The sequence below is a fragment of the Salvelinus sp. IW2-2015 genome, linkage group LG8 (assembly GCF_002910315.2).
Source record: "Salvelinus sp. IW2-2015 linkage group LG8, ASM291031v2, whole genome shotgun sequence".
NCBI classification, from domain to species: Eukaryota; Metazoa; Chordata; class Actinopteri; order Salmoniformes; family Salmonidae; genus Salvelinus; species Salvelinus sp. IW2-2015.
Genome location: NC_036848.1, coordinates 9079931 through 9103121, shown reverse-complemented (window position 1 = coordinate 9103121; position 23191 = coordinate 9079931). Strand labels below are relative to the sequence as shown.

Genomic DNA, 23191 nt, shown 5'->3' with positions numbered 1-23191 from the left:
TCTCTCTATATCTCTCTCTCTTTCTGGCCGTCCCTGCCTCTGATATATCTCTCTCTCTTTCTGGCCGTCCCTGCCTCTCATATTCTCTCTCTTTCGTGGTCTGTCCCTGCCTCCATATCTCTCTCTCTTTCTGGCGTCCCTGTCTTCATATCTCTCTCTCTTCTGCCTGTCCCTGCTCTGATATATCTTTCTCTCTTTCTGTCGTGTCCCTGCCTCTCATATCTCTCTCTCTTTCTGGCCGTCCCTGCCTTCTCATTATCTCTCTCTCTTTCTGGCCGTCCCTGCCTCTGATATATCTCTCTCTCTTTCTGGCCGTCCCTGCCTCTCATATTTCTCTCTCTTTCTGTCTGTCCTGCCCTCTCATATTTCTCTCTTCTTTCTGTCTTCCCTGCCTCTCATATCTCTCTCTCTTTCTGGCCGTCCCTGCCCTCTCATATCTCTCTCTTTCTGGCCGTCCCTGCCTCTCATATCTCTCTCTCTTTCTGGCCGTCCCTGCCTCTCATATCTCTCTCTCTTTCCGGCCGTCCTGCCTCTCATATCTCTCTCTTTCTGGCCGTTCCCTGCCCTTCATATCTCTCTCTCTTTCTGGCCGTCCCTGCCTCTCATATGCTTCTCTTCTTTCGGTGTCCCTGCCTCTCATATCTCTCTCTCTTTCTAGCTGTCCCTGCCCTTCTATCTCTCTCTTCTTTCCGGCCGTCCCTGCATCTCATATCTCTCTCTCTTTCCGGCTCGTCCCTGCCTCTATATCTCTCTCTCTTTCTGGCCTCCCTGCATCTCATATCTCTCTCTCTTTCCGGCTGTCCCTGCCTCTCATATCTCTCTCTTTCTGGCCGTCCCTGCCTCTCATATCTCTCTCTCTTTCTGGCCGTCCCTGCCTCTCATATCTCTCTCTCTTTCCGGCTGTCCCTGCCTCTCATATCTCTCTCTCTTTCTAGCTGTCCCTGCCTCTCATATCTCTCTCTCTTTCTGGCTGTCCCTGCCTCTCATATCTCTCTCTCTTTCTGGCCGTCCCTGCATCTCATTTCTCACTCTCTTTCTGCCGTCCCTGCATCTCATATCTCTTCTCTTTCGGCTGTCCCTGCCTCTCATATCTCTCTCTCTTTCTGGCTGTCCTGCCTCTCATATCTCTCTCTCTTTCTGGCCGTCCCTGCCTCTCATATCTCTCTCTCTTTCTGGCCTCCCTGCCTCTCATATCTCACTCTCTTTCTGGCCGTCCCTGCATCTCATATCTCTCTCTCTTTCCGCTGTCCCTGCCTCTCATATCTCTCTCTCTTTCTGGCTGTCCCTGCCTCTTCATATTCTCTCTCTCTTTTCTGGCCGTCCCTGCCTCTCATATCTCTCTCTCTTTCTGGCCGTCCCCTGCCTCTTCATATCTCTCTCTCTTTCCGGCCGTCCCTGCATCTCATATCTCTCCTTCTTTCCGGCTGTCCTGCATCTCATATCTCACTCTCTTTCTGGCCGTCCCTGCACTCATTATCTTCTCTCTCTTTCGGCTTCCCTGCCTCTCATATCTCTCTCTCTTTCTGGCTGTCCCTGCCTCTCATATCTCTCTCTCTTTGGCCGTCCCTGCCTCTCATATCTCTCTCTCTTTCTGGCGTCCCTGCCTCTCATATCTCTCTCTTTCTGGCCGTCCCTGCCTCTCATATCTCTCTCTCTTTCTGGCCGTCCCTTGCCTCTCATATCTCTCTCTCTTTTGGCCATCCCTGCCTCTTTCATATCTCTCTCTCTTTCTGGCCGATCCCTGCCTCTCATATCTCTCTCTCTTTCTGGCCGTCCCTGGCCTCTCATATTCTCTCTTCTTTCTGCCGTCCCTTGCCTCTTCTCATTGGCTGTCCCTGCCTCTCATATCTCTCTCTCTTTCTGGCCGTCCCTGCCTCTCATATCTCTCTCTCTTTCTGGCCGTCCCTGCCTCTCATATCTCTCTCTCTTTCATTCCTCCTTCTTCACTTGTTTCTGTCTGGAGTTTATCGCTCTTAACATGTCTTGGGTGGGCAGCATGATTCTTCAGAAATACATCAAACACATAGCTTTCTCTCTCATTTGTACTCCCTTCATCTCTCCCTATTTTTCTCTCACCATCTCTCTCTTCTCTCTGGTCCGATGTCCTGCCAGCCTCTAGCCAGTCCTAACCCTTCTCCCCTGGCCCAGTGATGTCATAGGGTATTTTAATACTGCAGAAACCCCAGCTGCCGGCCACTTGGCCTCTCTATCAGCTACAGGGCGCAACATGAAGTGTGTGTGAACACACTCCTGGGACACATAGCTGTCTGGCAGTGAGTCGAAGCGAGCTGATGTTTGTGGTTACTGAAGTTGTTATCGGGAACAAACTGCTCTACTCCAGCTCAGAATGTAGCAAGGGATAGATGAAGGCCTACTGGACAGGTCTGGCCTCTCTACAGCCTGTAACACATGTCTACTACAGGCCTGTTCTATGGTGTTTATCCCTCTCAGTTCCTCTGGTGTTGTCCTTCACCACTACCCCTTTCAGCTGACATTATACCACTACAGAACGAGTTGACTATAACAGGCAATCCTCCTACAGTTTAGGATATAGTCACATCTCTTATTGTGAAGTGGCTTTCTAGCCCCTATGCCTCTGTCCTCTGTGTGAACAGGGCCAGGCTGGTGAGAGGGGCATGGACGGACTCCCTGGGTTTAAGGTATGAGACCTCTAGATATAATAAAGATTGTTTCTTGTGGACACAGACAATACATTTGGGTTTGTGTGTATTTTGTAGGGAGACAAAGGAGATATCGGAGAGCAAGGAGCCCTGGGAGACATGGTAGATATACACAGCCTATTAACCCACCAAAGATCAGTTAACTGTCACCTAACTTCTCATGTTATTATTGTATGCTTCGAAGTCTCCCCTCTCTTTGTTCCTCTCCTCTCAGGGTTACCCTGGTGAGAAAGGGGTTCCAGGCTCTACTGACTTCAATGGGAAGCTGCTAGAAGCCTTCCAGGTGAGTCCTCCCAGTCAGAGATGTAGACAATATACCTGGTGTGTATTTGAAGGTCCATAGACTCTCCTAGATAGGCTTGCAAAATTCAGTTAGCATTCCCAACATTCCCTGGTTTTCCGAAAATCACAGTTGGAAGGATTTCTGGAAGCCCTGTGAATTCTGGGAAAGTTTAATTTTGGAACTCTACTCCAGGAGTATATTCAGACAGACTTAACATGCTGCTGTTCCTCCCTGACAGGCCATCCAGACCATCAGTGTCAGGGTAATCCACTGTCACTGCATGGTGTTGTAGATGTTGTCATCTGTGACTGATACTTAGACATAGGCATATACACTCATACAAGTGAGTGTGCCCCCACACACATACATTACACGTGCACACAAACACACACACACACACACACACACACACACACACACACACACACACGAGTGTACACCTGTAACTTCTTAGACCAGTGTGAATATCCCCTGTTTGTTTCATCAGACATATTAATGTCATTACTCTGTCACCACAACTAACTCCCTCTATTAACCCGATACATGTAACCAAAGTCTCCCACTACCATCCACTATCAGCTCATGATGTATGATCTTAATTTGAGCCAGTTTGCTACAGCAGGAACATTATTATGCAGCAACAGGAAATGGGGATTATAATTCATGGACATTTGTTTAGGGGTTGATACATTTTTCGTAAGGGAAAGTCAAGTTTGAAATTTCAAAGTGTAAATTACAAACTTTAGAAGCCTTTTTAGTCCTCAAATACACTATGAGTTTAACATTTCCTGCATGGCAGTAAAGTTCTCCTGGAGGTAGGGTGATCACATTAAGATCCTACATCTGTACAGGACGCAACACTAAGCCACCATAAATACCTTCCAGCTCCAACACAATATCTGATTTTACATAGCCCGAAGTGACGTTTTTAATCATGCAGAATCAAAACATCCTTCATTGCATTGTGCTATTGTTGCCTCATAGGATATGCGGCTTGAAATGAACCCTGGTATGTGGTGGTTTGATCTGTGATGTTGGTTGGGTTGAAATTTGAATGATATAATACCCTGTTTACATGTTATTGCTCAACCCAGTCAGGACACATAGTAAAGAGAGAAGGGGGCAGGGGGGTCTTGTAACTCATTTCACATTCTAGACACAAAGCTCTCCTCTTCATACAGAGAGGCCTTTCACTCCGTCATGCAGGGCCCCATGCTACATGCTAATATCAGATCCCTATCTCTTCAATGGCATGTGGTTCTGATTAAAAACCACTATACACATGGGTCCCTGGAGACCAGGTCTAGAGTAGGCCCATACAGATGAGCTGGTCACAACATGGACCTGAGATCTGATCAGTGCTCTGAAACCTATCTACCTCAGTTTACATGCTCTCTCTTAATAAGGTTTGGAGAGTCCAACCTTGGGAAGGTGAACTCTGTCCCAACCCAAATCAGTTGTTAATCATTTCACCATAAAGATTCCATCCGCTGTAATATTTAAGTGATGAACTTGGTAGTAAACATTGTGTGGCTCTTCAGAATTTATTCATTTATTTTTACGGCTTTCAAATGATCAGTGTGGGTGGCTGTCGTTTCAGAAGATGGAGCAACTTGAAACAATAGTTGTTCGTAAATCTTTTCCGTTGCCATGGTTTTGGTGGAGCACAGAACTTAAACCTGGTAGAGAGGGAGAATCAGCATGTATTATACACCTCTGGGAATGAATATGATTTCCATCTTTTATTGCTTCAAGACCACGCCGTGCTCCAGAGAGTACACACAACCGCTGCTTTGTGGCGGAGGGGACCAGGGGGCATGATGGAACCGACCTGTCGCTCATCTCTAACCGCCACAGGAAGGACCATGGGCTCCACATCCTTAATCCAGAATCCAGAAATAGAACCATGCATTAGCCCCAGCCCTGGGGTCAGCCGTCTCAGCCCTTACCCAGGAAACCATCCATGCTGCATTGAGAGAATGTCAGTCTGAGTCCAGCGTTTCCATTCTCCTGCCCTGAGTGAGTTACTCCATCCTGCCCCATTAAAGTCTGTGGTGAGGAGAGGTTAGGATGCTATGGATGCTAATAGTGCTGGCTAGGTCTACTGCGACGTGTATGGGGTTGTTTTAGGTTTACTGCTGGTGGGTGGTGGTGGAGGTATTTGGTGTGTTGTGTTGTTGTGTGTGTGTGTGTGTGTGTGTGTGTGTGTGTGTGTGTGTGTGTGTGTGTGTGTGTGTGTGTGTGTGTGTGTGTGTGTGTGTGTGTGTCTTTCCAGGTCAGTGCTTTGTTTCCCTACATCCAAAGCTAAGTCAATATCATGGCTGTGTGTTAGTGCTTCAATTAGTATAATGATTACTAAGGACACTGAGGACAACCTCCTGGGCTTCAGGAGGAAGGCCAATGGAAAATTGGACATTCATGCTGCGGGTTTTGGAGTCTAGTCAGACTGGCCGGACCTCAACGACTGGTCAACAGGACTGGAGTGAAGGTCAGGTGGACATGGACTGATATGCAAACTCAACCAGTGACTGCCTCTGATGCAGTTGTGCCAGATTGCGGTGTTGTTGTGGAGGCTTCTGTCACCCACGATGGAACATCTCATCCTACATCCAGGACAACACTCCTTGGTATCAGACGGATGCAGCTATAGCAACACTGGACCGGCCTGAGGCTCCAGGGGAAGCTCGTTGCTCTGGACTGTGCTGACCACTCTTTCTCCCATTCCATGTGCCAGAATGCTGCCATTGGCGAGGATATTCTCACCTTTAATATTAAGGCGAGGCTGCAAGTTCTACCAATAAAATATAATCTAGCACTCTGGTACTCAGGTACTCTACAAACCATGACCCATTTTGTATTCTACATGAGTCAAATGTAATGGAGTCCATTGCCAATGTTGGGAAAGGCTGCTGTTCATACAATGATTTGTACAATGCGAGAGCATGACCTGGTTTGATGTTGATGATGCTGTGTTTTCCTGTGTGCCCAATATGCCAGATATTGTTGTTGAGGGGGAGGCCAGGGGGAGGGGCTCATTTGACGGATACATGGAGCAGGCCTTTGCCGAGAAGCTGCTTAAATACCAACCCCTCGTGGCACGCTTGGACAGCCTCAGGTGTAGGTGCTAGCTGGTGGTGCTGATATTTGGCAGTCTCGGCCACAGGCTTGACAAAAACTAGGGCAAAGCAATTGTGTAGGTACTGGTCTGTTTCAGCTGTCGTGGGCAGCCTAGCTGTTTGAAGAAGGAGGTGCTTTCAGTACCCTTGAGTGCCATGTATACAGGGACCTTTGAAATGTTTGGATCCTTTTTTTGTACATTTGATTGGTTGATTAATATATTCCCTATTATTTGCCCAAGCCTCCAAAGTCCTTCTCTGAGAGTTCAACTGTCCTAACCCCGGGGTTAATTATACCAACCATGTTGTGTGATACAATGCCAGGGTATTGTGTTTTGCCAACTGCATGCCCTGCCTGAATACGGACATTTTAAGGCCGATTTGCATCAAAGCATCCATAACGAAGCTGGTCCTCATCAGCAAACAGAGAGAGGAAAATAATGATCTATTTGTTTACTGACAGGGTCGTATTGTGAAATCCACCATCCATCCACAATGTTCCTGTTTTTGCTGAACGCTGTGACAAATGTTATTGAACTGATGCTTTGTATTTTGTGTAACCTCTCTCTCTCTATCTTTCTCTCTCTCTCTATCTTTTTCTCACTCTCTCCGTCTGTCCCTTTCTAGGGCCCACCAGGATTACCAGGGTCCCCAGGTGGAAAGGTAAGGTCTTATTTATCTAACTATACACATGCCATCTCTTCTATTAGTTTCTATAATCCATTCTATCAATATCCATTCTATCAATATCCATTCTATCAATATACTGTGGCAGACGGCAGGGAGAGGTGAGGGGAGTGGTTATTGAGGGGTGATATCTTGCAGCGCACTGGCTCCACCCCCTAGCCTTATATGGACTTCCTGCCCCAACGAGGCAAGGCTGTGTGTGAAACATTAAGCCAGGGAGTGCTTGGGGATAAAAGAGGAAGTAGCCTGCACAAAGAGGCAGAGAAAGGAGAGAAGAACATGCGTTATGAAGAGTGGGAGAAGAGAGGACAATATCTATGAGATTACCCGTTGTGACTTGGACTGTCGGATTACCCCCCTAGTGTACCGAACTGGATTGGCTGAGGACCCGAGTTTTAGGAATACCCCTGGAGAACGGAATGGACAACGAGAACGTTGACAGCTGACAGCTGCCCAGGCTGGCAGGCGCAGAATTCTCTTGTCCCAAACCCAGTAGGTTTATACTGAAGCTGACAGAGGCTGACGACATTGAGGCATGCCTTCAAGAGGACGGCGGCTAGGGAGAAATGGCACCATGAGCAATGGGCCAGCCTGTTAGCACCCTTCCTGTCAAGCGCGGCACAGAAGACCTATCAGGATCTGACGGTTGACCAGGCGATGCATTACGAGGTTACACCCTGATTAGCAGGGCATAAAGATTCCATGATTGGACATATGATCTTACAGCATCCCACCGATCACAAATGCATGGTCTGATTAGGCTGGCTAACTGCTGAGCCCCTGACGCTCACAACCATCAAGAAAGTGGTCATAGAAAAATGTATACACTCTCTCCCATTCGAAGCTAAAAAGTTAGCCAGCCAAGCTAACCTCCAGAGCACAGATCAACTGGTGGAAGGACAACAGGTGGCTTTGGAGGTCCTGCACAGTGGACAAGCACGGAAGGAGGAACCCTCCATTCGCCCGAAGGAGCGAAAAAGGATGGAGTACCACGCCGGGATACCAGCCACGGATGGGGGAACAACAACAGCCAGCTCCGTGAGATGACGCCCCTTCTTGGACAGCAGGATATGCTATGAGTGTGGCGAGCCGGGACACATCGCCTGGAACTGTTCAAGCTGCGACGTCCCAATGCCTTCGGCCTCAACCAGTGAGGTAGCCAACGGGCGGCCCTGCGGCTTGCTGATGGCATGCTGGACTAGGGAGAGTGGTCCTTCCCCTGTCACCCCAGTAAGAGCCAATGGAAAGGACACCACGGCACTTGTGGAATCTGGGAGTATGGTGATTCGACCTGACGTCGCCCAGTCCCCAAACCTGGCAGAGACCGTGGCCATCACGTGCATACACGGTGAGACCAAGGACTACCCTACCACACTCCTCCACTTACACACCACAAAGGGACAACACACGGGACCAGTGGGAGTCGTCCCAAACCTGCCTGTGCTGGTCCTTATCGGGAGGGATTTCCCGAATGTCCGCCAACTGTGGACCAGTATGTCTGGAGACGTGGGGAACCGAGGGAACCAGAAGGGAGTAGGAAGCCGGAGAGGTGGGAGGGACGCCAGAAAGCGGAATGACCGGATGTGTGGATTCCAGGATGTGAACCCCCAGGCATCAACCAAACCCCTCTCAGAGGGGGACTCTGAAGCCAGACTGCAGGGAGAGGTGGCGAGTCTGGAAGACATGTTCCCAATGGACCATGAAGTGGCGCCAGAGCTCGCCTCTCTAGCGGGCCGGTTCGGCACTGCCCAACTGCAGGATCCCAACTTGGCCAGCGCTCTCCAGCAGGTGACCGCGGTAGACGGAAAGCCAGTGGAGGGGTAAGTCAAATAACCTACCTCCATTTTTCTATGAAGAAGAAGTTGCTATATCAGGTCGTGAAGAAGAATGACGAATGTCCGGAGTTGTTGTCGGTGCCCCGTCCCTTTGCATGTCTGTCCTGCAGTTGGCGCACTCCCACCTTCTTGGGGCTCACCTAGGGGTGGAGAAGACCTTAGACAGGATCAAGGCACGATTTTATTGGCCAGGGGGGAAGAGAGCAGTGGAAGAATACTGCCGCAGTTGCCCGGAGTGCCAGCAAAACCACGTTTTCACAGTCCCTTAATTCCCCTCCCTATTATTTCAGTCCCTTTCAGCAGGATCGCAATGGACCTGGTGGGACCTCTACCCAAGAGCAACCGAGGGCACTAGTGATTCTGGATTATGCCACCAGGTACCCGGAAGCCATTACCATGCGCACCATGGCCACCAAGGGAATCGCACATGAGTTGGTCATGCTGTTCTCCCGAGTAGGCATCCCCGACGAGATATTGACCAACCAGGGCACCCCGTTCATGTCACAAATCATGAAGGATCTATGCAAGCTAATGAAAATAATCCAGTTGCACACCTCAGTGTATCACCCTCAGACCAATGGGTTGATGGAAAGATTCAATCGAACCCTGAAGCAGATGATATAGAAGGTGATGGAGGCTGACGGAAAGAATTGGGACCAGCTGCTATCCTACCTGATGTTCTCGATCCGAGAAGTGCCCCAAGCTTCAACAGGATTCTCTCCCTTCGAACTCCTGTACGGGAGCCAACCCCGAGAACTGCTGGACGTGGCTAAAGAAGCTTGGGAACCGCAACCATTGCCCCGCCGAACCTTGGTGGAGCACATAGGTGACATGAGAGATCGGATGGCAACCCTGTGGCCCCTGGTACGGGAACACATGCTGGAGGCCCAGGAGGCCCAAGCGCGGGTGTACAACAGAGGGTTACAACAAAGTTACTTTCATCCAGGAGACAAAGTGTTGATGTTGGTCCCCACCTCAGAATGTAAGCTTTTGGCCTGATGGAACGGGCCATACGAAGTCATTGAGAAGGTGGGTGAAGTTAACTACAGGATCAGACAGCCGGGATGTAGGCCTCTGACCCAGCTTTACCATGTGAATTTGCTAAAGAAATGGAATGCACGTGATGTACTCTATTTCCCCGAAGAAGGCTACCACAGAGACCGAGCCGGCGGAGGTGCCAATGGGGGAGCAGCTTAGCCAAGCCCAGAAGCAGGAGCTGAGGGATGGAGAACAGAATGGAGAACGGCTTGTGGACTGTGAAGTAATTGGTKAATTCCCCCTTATTCCCCAGTGTACAAAAATCCCTAATAAACTCCCCATTTGTATTCTAGTTGTGCTACTGGTGCATGTTTTGTTATTGAACTTGGTGACGTGGAAACCCCACACCCTTGAGCCTGCTACAATACATTCTATCAATATATACTGAGTTTATTAAACATTATTTCCATAACAAAGACTGACCAGGTGAAAGCTATAGTCCCTTATTGATGTCACTTGTTACATCCACTTCAATCAGTGTAGATGAAGGATTGTGTATGTGTGCCATTCAGAGGGTGAATAGGCAAGACAAAATATTTGCCTTTGAACGGGGTATGGTAGTAGGTGCCAGGCGCACCAGTTTGAGTCAAGAACTGCAATACTGGTGGGTTTTTCACACTCAACAGTTTCCTGTATGTATCAAGAATGGTCCACCACTAAAAGGACATCCAACCAACTTGACACAACCGTGGGAAGCATTGTGATCAACATGGGCCAGTATCCCTGTGGAATGCTTTTGACACCTTGTAGAGTCCATGTCCTGACGAATTGAGGCTGTTCTGAAGGAAAAGAGGGGGGTAAAATGCTATGCATTGTAGTTTTAATCACTGGAAATCAATGAAGACTCTTGAGGATGAGTTAAGTTATTTTCCTCCCTACTCCAGGGAGAGCTAGGCTTGCCTGGACCATCTGGACTGGATGGGGAGAAGGTATGGTAGTCACACTAATGTCCAGTCAACATTTTGAATATCCCACAATCCCATTAAATCAGCATATCATTCAATGTTTGCTGAACAGAACAGTCATTCAGTACATGATGTATTTAATGCATTTTTTTTTATCTGGGATGATCATGAACATAGTTAATTAAAGCTACCCTCACCTTTGAACTCTACCCTCCTCTCCTGTTAGGGTCCGAAGGGAGATATGGGGGAGACAGGCTCAATCGGAGAGAAAGGAGAGAAAGGAGAGATGGGTCTCTCTGGGCCAGGGGTAAGTAGATACACTGAGTCTCTAGGCCAGTGGTAAGTATTGATAGACTAGAATCATACACTGACGTGTCTCTCTGGGCCAGTGGTTAGTATAGATAGACTAGAATCATACACTGAGTCTCTCTTGGCCAGTGGTTATTATAGATAGATAGATCATACACTGAGTCTCTCTTGGCCAGTAGTTAGTATAGATAGACTAGAATCATACACCTGAGTCTCTAGGCCAGTGGTTAGTATAGATAGACTAGAATCATACACTGAGTCTCTAGGCCAGTGGTTAGTATAGATAGACGAGAATCATACACTGAGTCTCTTTGGCCAGTAGTTAGTATAGATAGACTAGAATCATACACTGAGTCTCTAGGCCAGTGGTTAGTATAGATAGACTAGAATCATACACTGAGTCTCTCTTGGCCAGTGGGTTATAGAGTATAGAATAGAATCATACACTGAGTCTCAGGCTAGTGGTTAGTATAGATAGACTAGAATCATACACTGAGTCTCTAGGCCAGTGGTTAGTATAGATAGACTAGAATCATACACTGAGTCTCTAGGCCAGCGGTTAGTAGAGATAGACTAGTCATACACTGAAACTGATAGACAGACAGTTGAGTGGCACGACCTGTTGAGTGCTGTAAGAAGATGTTAAATCCCCCTGTCTGTCTGTGTCTCAGGGAATAGACGGACAGAAGGGAGAGATGGGAGACTCCAGGCTGGAAGATAACCTGGTAAGAGAAACAAGTTGGCCCACAGGGCATTGGTTTTAACACTGCTTCAGACAGACAGTGGGATGACATTGATATGATCATCTTGATTGTGTTCTGTTCAGGTTCAGATGATTTCTCAGCCGGGCCCTCCCGGCCCCCCAGGACTCCCCGGACCTCCAGGGTACATGGTGAGTGTTAGAATATAACAGCTTCACCCCCCTGTTCCCCAATATACATGATGCGGCTGAATCCCTTCAGATACATAGCACTGATATGACCTCTGTGTCTTCCAGGGTCACCATGGAATGCCTGGCCCTAAGGTAAGATTAGAGCTCCAGAGTTCCAGTAATGTCTGTATTCTGAAGCTGCTCTGGAGTGTAGAGTGAGAATCATGTGTTCCCATGCAGGGAGAGCCTGGAGACAGAGCTGAAGGGGAAAAGGGAGACATTGGACCTGCTGGACTGAGGGTGAGTGATACTGTAGACCGGGGGTAGACAACTAGATTCAGCCGCGGGCAGCTTTTTAATCGGAGCGGATGGTCGGGGGGCCGGAACATAATTATGATAATTGGGACACTGCAAATTGACCACGACTAGCCCAAAAAGAGGGGAGTTTTGAAAAGAACTATCATTGCATATGTTGATTACATTGAGACACCATCAGTGATCTTTTTTTATTAGTGGGAATACTTGGAAACAGATTGATTTTAGTCTTTTTAACAAAGAAATGACATCCCAAAAAATAAATAACAATAATAATGATAATATACACTACATGACCAAAAGTATGTGGAAACCTGCTCGTCGAAAATCTCATTCCAAAGTCATGGGCATTACTATGGAGTTGGTCCCCCCCTTTGCTGCTATACCAGCCTCCACTCTTCTGGGAAGGCTTTCCACTAGATGTTGGAACATTGCTGCAGGGACTTGCTTCCATTCAGCCACAACAGCATTAGTGAGGTCGGGCACTGATGTTGGGCGATGCATTCGGACAGGTAGCGTTCTCCTGGCACCCGCCAAACCCAGATTTGTCTTTCGGACTGCCGGTAAAGCGTGATTCATCACTCCAGGGAACGCGTTTCCACTGCTCCAGAGTCCAATGGTGGAGAGCTTTACACCACCCCAGCCGATGCTTGGCATTGAGTATGGTGATCTTAGGCTTGTGAGCGGCTGCTCGGCCAGGGAATCCCATTTAATGAAGCTCCCAACGAACAGTTATTGTGCTGACGTTGCTTCCAGAGGCAGTTTGGAACTCGGTAGTAAGTGTTGCAATCAAGGACAGCCGCTTTTTACGCGCTACGTGCTTCAGCACTCGGCGGTCTCTGTTCTGTGAGCTTGTGTGGGTCCTAAATGTTTCCATTTCACAATAACAGCACTTACAGTTGACCAGGGCAGCTCTAGCAGGGCAGAGATTTTACAAACTGACTTGTTGGAAAGGTGACATCCTACGACAGTGCCACATTGAAAGTCACTGAGCTCTTCAGTAAGGCCATTCTACTGCCAATGTTTGTAGATTGCATGGCTCTGTGCTCGATTTTTTACACCTGTCAGCCACGGGTGTGGCCACATACTTTTGTGTGTATAAATATATATATATATCACAGGAGGTTGGTGGTACCTTAATTGGGGAAAACGGGCTTGTGGTAATGACTGGAGTGGACTCAGTGAAATGGTATCAAATACATGGTTTCCAGAAAAACACTTGAATGAGTAGGTGTGTCCAAACTTTTGACTGGTTGAGAATCTGGAGCTTCAGCATTTGTGGGTTCGATTACAGGCTCAAAATGGCCAGAAACAAAGAACTTTCTTCTGAAACTCGTCAGTTTATTCTTGTTCTGAGAAATGAAGGCTATTCCATGTGAGAAATTGTCAAGAAACTGAAGATCTCATACAACGCTGTGTACTATTGCCTTCACAGAACAGCGCAAACTGGCTCTAACCAGAATAGAAAGAGTGGGAGGTCCCGGTGCACATCTGAGCAAGAGGACAAGTACATTAGAATGTCTAGTTTGAGAAACAGACGCCTCACAAGTCCTCAACTGGCAGCTTCATTAAATAGTAGCCGCAAAACACCAGTCTCAACGTCAACAGTGAAGAGGCGACTCCGGGATGCTGGCCTTCTAGGCAGAGTTGCAAAGACAAAGACATCTCAGACTGGCCAATAAAAGGAAAAGATTAAGATGGGCAAAAGAACACAGACACTGGACAGAGGAACTCTGCCTAGAAGGACAGCATCCCGGAGTCGCCTCTTCACTGTTGACGTTGAGACTGGTGTTTTGCGGATCTTGGCAATTTCTCGCATGGAATAGCCTTCATTTCTCAGAACAAGAATAGACTGATGAGTTTCAGAAGAAAGTTATTTGTTTCTGGCCATTTTGAGCCTGTAATCGAACCCACAAATGCTGAAGCTCCAGATACTCAACTAGTCTAAAGAAGGCCAGTTTTATTGCTTCTTTAATCAGAACAACAGTTTTCAGCTGTGCTAACATAATTGCAAAAGGGTTTTATTATGATCAATTAGCCTTTTTAAAATGCTAAAATTGGATTAGCTAACACAACGTGGCATTGGAACACAGCAGTGATGGTTGCCGATAATGGGCCTCTGTACGCCTATGTAGATATTCCATAAAGAATCTGCCAATTCCAGCTACAATAGTCATTTACAACATTAACAATGTCTACACTGCATTTCTGATCAATTTGATGTTATTTTAATGGACAAAAAATGTGCTTTTCTTTCAAAAACAATGACATTTCTAAGTGATCCCAAACGTTTGAACGGTAGTGTATGTATGAGATTAGGAGGAAGACCAGCAGTATGATGATGTCCAACATACAGTATGTCTGTCCTCTCCAGGGTATGGACGGTCCTCAGGGTCCCCCTGGTCCCACAGGATTGGTAGGTCTCCCAGGCACAAAAGGAGAGAAGGTGGGTGACGCCATCATCATCAGATAACCTCAGTATATCAGGCCTACAGTCATTGCATTTCATGGTCTTAGTCATGCTGGCACTGATGCATTCATGAATGTGTGTTGACAGGGCAAGTCCGGGGAGCCTGGAATGGATGTAAGGATGGAAGTGTTTTTGACCTTTGACCTGCCACTCTATGACACAGGGAACTCCCTGCAGCACACACTAACCTGTTCCTCCCTCTACAGGGTTTCCCAGGCCTGATTGGTGAGAAGGGATCCCGGGGAGACAGAGGAGACAAGGTTGGAGGAGCATTTTCTTCTCTTCTCTAGCCCAGAGTCCTGCTATGATTACACATAATACTCAGTGTTGCTGTACATGTATAGTCACCTGCCATCATTGACTTAGGTATTGCCAGTTTAAAGTTGATGGGTTAACCAATACGTGTTAGAAGGGATGTAAAGTACTTAAATTATTTAAAGTACTATTTAAGTAGTTTTTTGGAGGAATTTGTACTTTACTTTGCTATTCATATTTTTGACTCCTTTTACTTCACCTCGAAAGAAATAATGTACTTTTTACTCCAAACATTTTCCCTGACACCCAAAAGTACTCGCTAGTCATTTTATATTAAGGTATCTTTACTTTTACTCAAGTATGACAATTGTGTACTTTTTCCATCACTGCATGTTAATACCATAAAACATTGGGTAGGGATCTGAGATTAATTAGTAATGGTTACTATGACCACACAAGGACCATAAGTACAATACTAGGGTGCTGTAGGGAACTGTAGTTGTTAATATACTAGGATGATCTGTAAATATGGCCACCAAAATACACAGCATCATTGTCACTCGCGCCGAATACAACAGGTATAGACTTTACCGTGACATGCTTACGAGCTGTTTTCCAACAATGCAGAGTTAAAAGTAAGGCTTTTTTTTAAATTAGCAAACAATAATAACAAAAAAAATCTAAGAAACGGTAACACAATAAAAAAAAATAAGAGGCTATATACAAGGAGTACCAGTGCCGAGTCAATGTGCAGGGGTACGAGGTAGTTGAGGTAATTGAGGTAATACAGTATGTACATGTGGGTCGGGGTAAAAGTGACTAGGCAGTCATGATATATAATAAACAGAGTAGCAGCAGCGCATGTAAAGAGGGAAATTGTGTATATTTGAGAGTGTGTGTTTGTGGAGTCAATATGCGTGTGTGTGTGTGTTGGAGTGTATTTTGTGTGTGTGTAGGTAGGATCCAGTGAGTGTGCAAAAAAGGGGGTCAATGCAAATAGCCCGGATAGCCATTTGATTAGCTGTTGACTTGGGGGTAGAAGCTGTTTAGGAGCCTTTTGGTTCCAGACTTGGCGCTCCGGGACCGCTTGCAGTGCGGTAGCAGAGAGAACAGTCTATGATGCAGTCAGGTGGCTGGAGTATTTTTTAGGACTTTCCTCTGACACTGTCTGGTATAGAGGTCCTGGATGTCAGGGAGCTTGGCCCCAGTGATGTACTGGGCCATACTCACTACCATCTGTACCGCCTTGCGGTCGGATGCCAAGCAGTTGCCATACCAAGCGGTGATGCAGTCAGTCAAGATGCTCTCAATAATGCAGATGTAGAACTTTTTGAGGATCTGAGGGTTCATGCCAAATTTGTTCAGCCTCCTGAGGGGGAAGGGGCGTTGTCATGCCCCCTTCACGACTGTGTTGATGTGTGTGGACCATGATAGGTCCTTAGTGATGTGGACACTAAAGAACTTGAAGCTCTCGACCCACTTTGGCCCCATTGATGTGAATGGGGCCGTGTTCGGCCCTCCATTTCCTGTAGTCCATGATCAGCTCCTTTGTCTTTCTGACGTTGAGGGAGAGGTTGTTGTCCTGGAACCACCATGCCAGGTCTCTGACCTCCTTCCTGTAGGCTGTCTCATCGTCGTCATGATGCCTGCATGAGTGTTTCAAATCCCATTTTCCCTCTCTAGTATTTGAAGTCTTTGTGATGTGACAACCACTGTGCTAGTCTAGTTTGCCTTTGTGGCTATGCCTTCAATGAAAGTAATGAAATAATACAAATAATAAGAGTGTGGGGTATAGGGGTCTGTTTTTATAGGAGGTGTATAGTGTGGGGTATAGGGGTGTGTTTTTATAAGAGGGGTGTATAGTATGGGGTATAGGGGTCTGTTTTTATAGGAGGGGTGTATAGTCTGGGGTATAGGGGGCTGTTTATAGGAGGTGTGTAGTATGGGGTATAGGGGTCTGTTTTTATAGGAGGGGTGTATAGTATGGGGTATAGGGGGCTGTTTCCTCACTCAGACCAACTCATTTGTGGCATCTGGGAACCTGAAAGTGGAAGAAACAGTAGTTGTTTCTATAGTAACAACATCACTGCTTTGAGGTGGCGTATGCATCCAAACAAGACTTGGGGTCCATTCAGTATCAGAAGTCTCAATGCTAATGTTATAGAATAGTGTCTGGCTCTGCATTCAAGCTAATGCTAGTGAATACAGTGACTGTGGCCATAGAGGTAACTTTACTGCATATAGTAATATATTGCTATGCGTGGATCTCAGTTTCTCCTGACCAATAGACTGCTTAAAGAACATTCTGAGTGTTGAGGTAATTTAAATATACTGTCTATGTGGAGTGTCTGTCTGTCTATGTGGAGTGTCTGTCTGTCTATGTGGAGTGTTTACTCCTTTCTGCAACTTTCTCTCCTTTACTGTATCTCCACCTTCTCCTTTGGATGTTGTCAATGAGCCCCAACCAAATACCCCGGTTGTCTCACTGTGCCTCTACAAGTGTAACCGATGTGAAATGGCTAGCTAGTTAGCGGGGTGCGCGCTAATAGCGTTTCAATCGGTGACGTCACTCGCTCTGAGTCTTTAAAGTAGTTGTTCCCCTTGCTCTGCAAGAGCCGTGGCTTTTGTGGAACGATGGGTAACGATGCTTCCAGGGTGACTGTTGTCTGTGTGCAGAGAGTCCCTGGTTCGAGCCCAGGTAGGGGCGAGGAGAGGGATGGAAGCTATACTGTTACACAGGCACACCCAGGTATTTTAAGGAGCTGTCTCGGAAAGGATTCATGTCTTAATTGAGGGTCAGGTTTTGGTTCAGGTGGTACACATTTCCAGACCATATAATTAGGATTACTAGAATGGACATACATGGTATACCACAGGCATTGAATAAAACTTTATCAACAACCAACTCAATTGACATTGGAATGTTCAATGATGACCTGGGAATGTTCAATGGTGATGTTCTTTGATGCTTATGTCACGTTCGTCGTATGAATCGGACCAAGGCGCAGCGTGGTATACGTACATTCTTATTTATGAAAAGAATGAACACTGAACAACTAACCAAAATAACAAAACGACACGTGAAGCTATACAAACGAGTGCTGACAGGCAACTACACATAGACAAGAACCCACCAACACCAAAGGGAAAATGGTTACCTAAATATGATCCCCAATCAGAGACAACGATAAACAGTACTCCCCCCCCAAAGGTGCGGACTCCCGGCCGCAAACCTGAACCTATAGGGGAGGGTCCGGGTGGGCATCTACCCTCGGTGGCGGCTCCGGTTCTGGACGCAGCCCTCCCTCTTTACGCTGATCCCTCCGCCTTTGTAGAACCGGACCGAGGATCATCGCCGAAGGCTCTGGACTGCGGATCATCGCCGGAGGCCCCCGACCGGGGACCTTCGCCGGAGACCCGGACCGGGAACTGTCGCCGGAGGCCCCGGACCGAGGACCGTCGCTGGAGGCCTCCGACCGCAGATCGTCGCCGGAGGCCCCCGACCGGGGACCGTCGCCAGAGGCCCCGGACTGGGGACCGTCGCCGGAGGCCCCGGACTGGGACCCGGGACCCGGACTGGGACCCGGGACCCGGACTGGAGATCGTCGCCGGTGGCCCCGGACTGGGGACCGTCGCCGGAGGCCCCAGAMTGTGGCCCGTCGCCGGAAGCTCTGGACTGGGAACTGTCGCCGGAAGCTCTGGACGGTACTGTCGCCGAAAGCTCTGGACTGGGTACTGTCGCCGAAAGCTCTGGACTGGGTACTGTCGCCGGAGGCTCTGGACTGGGAACTGTCGCTGGAAGCTCTGGACTGTGGAAGCTCACTGGAAGCCTGATGCGTGGTGCTGGAACTGGTGGTACCGGGCTGAGGACACGCACCTCAGGGCGAGTGTGGGGAAGAGGCACAGGACGTACTGGACTGTGGAAGCGCACTGGAGGCCTGATGCGTGGTGCCGGAACTGGTGGTACCGGGCTGAGGACACGCACCTCAGAGCGAGTGCGGGGAAGAGGCACAGGCTGTACTGGACTGTGGAAGCGCACTGGAGGCATGATGCGTGGTGCCGGTACTGGTGGTACCGGGCTGATGACACGCACCTCAGGGCGATTGCGGAGAGGAGGCACAGGACGTACTGGACTGCGGAGGCGCACTGGAGGTCTGATGCGTGGTGGCGGCACTGGTGGTACCGGGCTGGGGACACGCACCTCAGGGCGAGTGCGAGGAGCAGGAACAGGACGTACTGGACTGTGGAAGCGCACTGAAGATCTGGAGCATAGATGCGTCCTGGCTGGATGCTCACTTGAGCCCGGCAAGTGCGAGGCGCTAGCACAGGACGCACTGGGCTGTGCAGACGCACCGGAGACACAGTATGCAGAGCCGACGCAGGATATCCTGGTCCAAGGAGGTGTACTGGAGACCAGGAGCGCTGAGCCGGCACCATCCGTCTTGGCTGGATGCCCATTCTAGCTCGGCAAATGCGAGGAGCTGGAATAGAGCGCACCGGGCTATGAATGCGAACTGGAGGCACCGTGCGCATCTCTGCATAACACATAACACGGTGCCTGACCAGTTACACACTCCCCACGGTAAGCACGAGGAGATGGCTCAGGTCTCCAACCTGACTCCAACCAATCTCCTCGTGTGCCCCACCAAAAATATTTATTGGGGCTGCCTCTCGGGCTTCCGTGCTAACCGTGTCCCCTCGTATCGTCACCGTTCCCCCTGCGCTATCTCCACCTGCTTCCATGGTAGGCGATCCTCTCCTGCCAATATATCCTCCCACGTCCAGGATCCTTTACCGTCCAAAATCTCGTCCCACGTCCTTCTGAACACGCTGCTTGGTCCTTTTATGGTGGGTTCTTCTGTCACGTTCGTCGTATGAATCGGACCAAGGCGCAGCGTGGTATGCGTACATTCTTATTTATTAAAAGAATGAACACTGAACAACTAACCAACATAACAAAATGACACGTGAAGCTATACAAACGAGTGCTGACAGGCAACTACACATAGACAAGAACCCACCAACACCAAAGGGAAAATGGCTACCTAAATATGATCCCCAATCAGAGACAACGATAAACAGCTGCCTCTGATTGGGAACCATATCAGGCCACCATAGACATACAAATCACCTAGACCTACAAAAACACTAGACATACAAAAAACCCTAGACGATACAAAAACTAACATACCCATCCTCGTCACACCCTGACCTAACCAAAATATAAAGACAAGCTTTTTGGTCTCTCGATATAAGCTAACAACATTCTTAACTCCGGAGCATGTAAAAGAACTCCCATATTTCATGTGGGATCATGCACTTGCTTTCTCCTTAAAATTCAATGTTGTGATAGGCCTACCGTGAACCCATGTTTTTCATATATATTTAAAAACACTATAGGCACACTGAGACACACAGATTGTGGTTGTTGGTTTGGCAATGCCACTGTCAGTCAGAGAAACATGCTGAGAAGGATTATTACCACAGCAAGCAAGGTACTTGGAGTCAAACAGACAGGCCTGGATGAGATTTTTAAGGTCAGGGCCCTCCGTAAGGCTCACAAAATCATTTTAGACCCAAGTCACCCCCTGTACCTGGACTTTTAATTACTCCCCTCTGGGCGCAGGTATAGGGCACCCCTCAGCAGGAAAAATAGAACGAGACAATCATTTGTGCCAGGTGTGATATCCCTCTTAAATAGCTCGGGCAAATGTTCCCATTGACCCCGTAAGGCCAGCAGGCTAGTCTTTTCTTCTTTTTTAAATTTTAAATTTTAAATTTTATTTTATTTATTGGTGCGTGACTGTTATTGAAAGTTGTATTGTCAATCTTGTTTTGTATTTAACGCCACTTTAAATGTGTACATGACACTGCAACAAAATTTCCCCATGGGGACAATAAAGTAAGTAAGTAAGTAAGCATGGTCCAGAGTTCTCAACCTCAAAATCCCAGTAAGTCCTGATAAAAATGGTGGCCCACTTTTCCTCCACAATGACATTGATGGAGATACTAAAGCATGAACAACTGTTGGCTTACTCGCAAAATGTTCCAACAATATGTGTTACATGCAGTACATACTTAATGAACACAACTGGTCTACAATACACTGAGTGTACAAAACATTAAAAACACCTTCCTAATATTGAGTTGCACCCCCTTTTGCCTTCAGAACAGCCTCAATTCGTCGGGGCATGGACTCTATAAGGTGTCGAAAGCATTCCACAGGGATGCTGGCCCATGTTGACTCCAATGCTTCCCACGGTTGTGTCAAGTTGACTGGATGTCCTTTGGGTGGTGGACCATTCTTGATACACACAGGAAACCTTTGAGTTTAAAAAACCCAGAAGCGTTGCAGTTCTTCACCCAAACTGGTGCACCTGGCATCTACTACCATACCCCGATCAAAGGCAATTAAATATTGTCTTGCCCATTCACCCTCTGAATGGCACACATACATAATCAATATCTCAATTGTCTCAAGGCTTATACATCTGTCTTTAACCTGTCTACTCCCCTTCATCTACACTGATTTAAAGTGGATTTAACTAGTGACATCAATAAGAAATCGAAGCTTTTACCCGGATTCACCTGGTCAGTCTATGTCATGGAAAGAGCAGGTGTTCCTAATGTCTTGTACACTCAGTGTATATAGTCATTGAACCTACACTATACCAGCTTGGCCCAGGATTTGTACCTGATTCATCTAATCTTCTTGTTTGATGATTGTGATCAGTTATATTGGGTGTTTTAGGCCTACAGGGAATACTCAGTGTTGGGGAATCTACTCTGAAAATATAGTTTACCAAACTACCAATTACTTCACCCTGGAAGAAGTTGAGCTACAGGAAGTTACCATTAAGAGAAATATCGTTTTTAATAAGTAACTAAAGTTACCTTGAAAAATGTGTTCACTAGGCCTGCATCAAAACTACTTTGTGAAAAAGTATCATATCTAAATCTTAAATGTCATATAATACAATTTTGTGGGGGGTTTGCAGGAAATGCCTTGGGGGTTGAAAATATAGTGTGTGATTCCAATAGTTAGCTGCACCATTACATGGCAAAAAAGTAATTAACTACTGAAAAGACTAAGAAGATGTTTATTTAGTTTAACTACCAACATGCTACTGCAAAATGTAGTTAAATGACTAGTTGACTTACATGTAGTGGAGCTACTCTAGTGCCCAACACTGCCTGTCTGTCTCTTTCTCTCTTTCTCTCTTTCTCTCTTTCTCTCTTTCTCTCTAACTCTCTCTCTCTCTCTCTCTCTCTCTCAATTCAATTCAATTCAATTTAACTTCCTTCGGCTGATATCCCGCTAACGGGATCGACTTGAGAACAGCTAGTGAAAGTGCAGGGCGCCAAATTCAAACAACAGAAATCTCATAATTAAAATTCCTCAAACATACAAGTATTTTCCACCATTTTAAAGATAAAGTTGTTGTTAATCCCACCACAGTGTCCGATTTCAAAAAGGCTTTACGACGAAAGCACACCATCTGAATATGTTAGGTCAGTACCTAGTCACAGAAAAACACAGCCATTTTTCCAGCCAAAGAGTCACAAAAAGCAGAAATAGAGATAAAATGAATCACTAACCTTTGATGACCTTCATCAGATGACACTCATAGCACTTCATGTTACACAATACATGTATGTTTTGTTTGATAAAGTTCATATTTATATCCAAAAATCTTAGTTTACATTGGCGCGTTATGTTTAGTAATGTTTTGCCTCCAAAACATCCGGTGATTTTGCAGAGAGCCACATCAATTTACAGAAATACTCATCATAAATGTTGATGAAAATACAAGTGTTATGCATGGAACTTTAGATAAACTTCTCCTTAATGCAACCACTGTGTCAGATTTCAAAAAAACTTTACGGAAAAAGCACACCACGCAATAATCTGCGCTCAGACACAAAAACAAGCCATACAGGTACCCGCCATGTTGTGAAGTCAACAGAAGTCAGAAATAGCATTATAAATATTCACTTACCTTTGATGATCTTCATCAGAATGCACTCCCAGGAATCCCAGTTGCACAATAAATGTTTGTTTTGTTTGATAAAGTCCATAATTTATGTCCAAATACCTCCTTTTTGTTCGCGCGTTTAGTTCAAAAATCCAAATTCACGACGCGCAGGCACACTTAGTCCAGACGAAAAGTCAAAAAATTCCATTACAGTTCGTAGAAACATGTCAAACGATGTATAGAATCAATCTTTACGATGTTTTTAACATAAATCTTCAATAATGTTTCAACCGGAGAATTCCTTTGTCTTTAGAAAGGAGAAAGAACGCAGCTACCTCTCACGGGGGCGCGCCTGAGTGAGCTCATGGCACCCTGCCAGACACCTGGTTGAAACAGCTCTCATTCCCTCATCCTTCACAGTAGAAGCCTGAAACAAGGTTCTAAAGACTG

General features: G+C 46.9%; 1 protein-coding gene across 6 annotated transcripts in view; it reads left to right on the top strand.

Moving 5' to 3' along the window:
- Window positions 1-23191, top strand: part of LOC111967372 (collagen alpha-1(XXIII) chain-like) — a 73627-nt gene that overhangs the window by 44387 nt on the left and 6049 nt on the right. For 3 of the 6 annotated variants that reach the window (XM_070444734.1, XM_070444730.1, XM_023992326.2), the window contains exons 11-24: window positions 2616-2660; window positions 2739-2783; window positions 2896-2964; window positions 3203-3226; window positions 6708-6743; window positions 10525-10569; window positions 10772-10852; window positions 11526-11579; window positions 11681-11746; window positions 11852-11878; window positions 11966-12025; window positions 14415-14486; window positions 14598-14624; window positions 14717-14770. In XM_070444734.1, coding sequence (XP_070300835.1) covers window positions 2616-2660; window positions 2739-2783; window positions 2896-2964; window positions 3203-3226; window positions 6708-6743; window positions 10525-10569; window positions 10772-10852; window positions 11526-11579; window positions 11681-11746; window positions 11852-11878; window positions 11966-12025; window positions 14415-14486; window positions 14598-14624; window positions 14717-14770 — 705 coding nt within the window. The remainder of the gene's footprint in view (window positions 1-2615; window positions 2661-2738; window positions 2784-2895; window positions 2965-3202; window positions 3227-6707; window positions 6744-10524; window positions 10570-10771; window positions 10853-11525; window positions 11580-11680; window positions 11747-11851; window positions 11879-11965; window positions 12026-14414; window positions 14487-14597; window positions 14625-14716; window positions 14771-23191) is intronic. The other 3 variants (XM_070444731.1, XM_070444732.1, XM_070444733.1) reach the window with 3 other exon arrangements.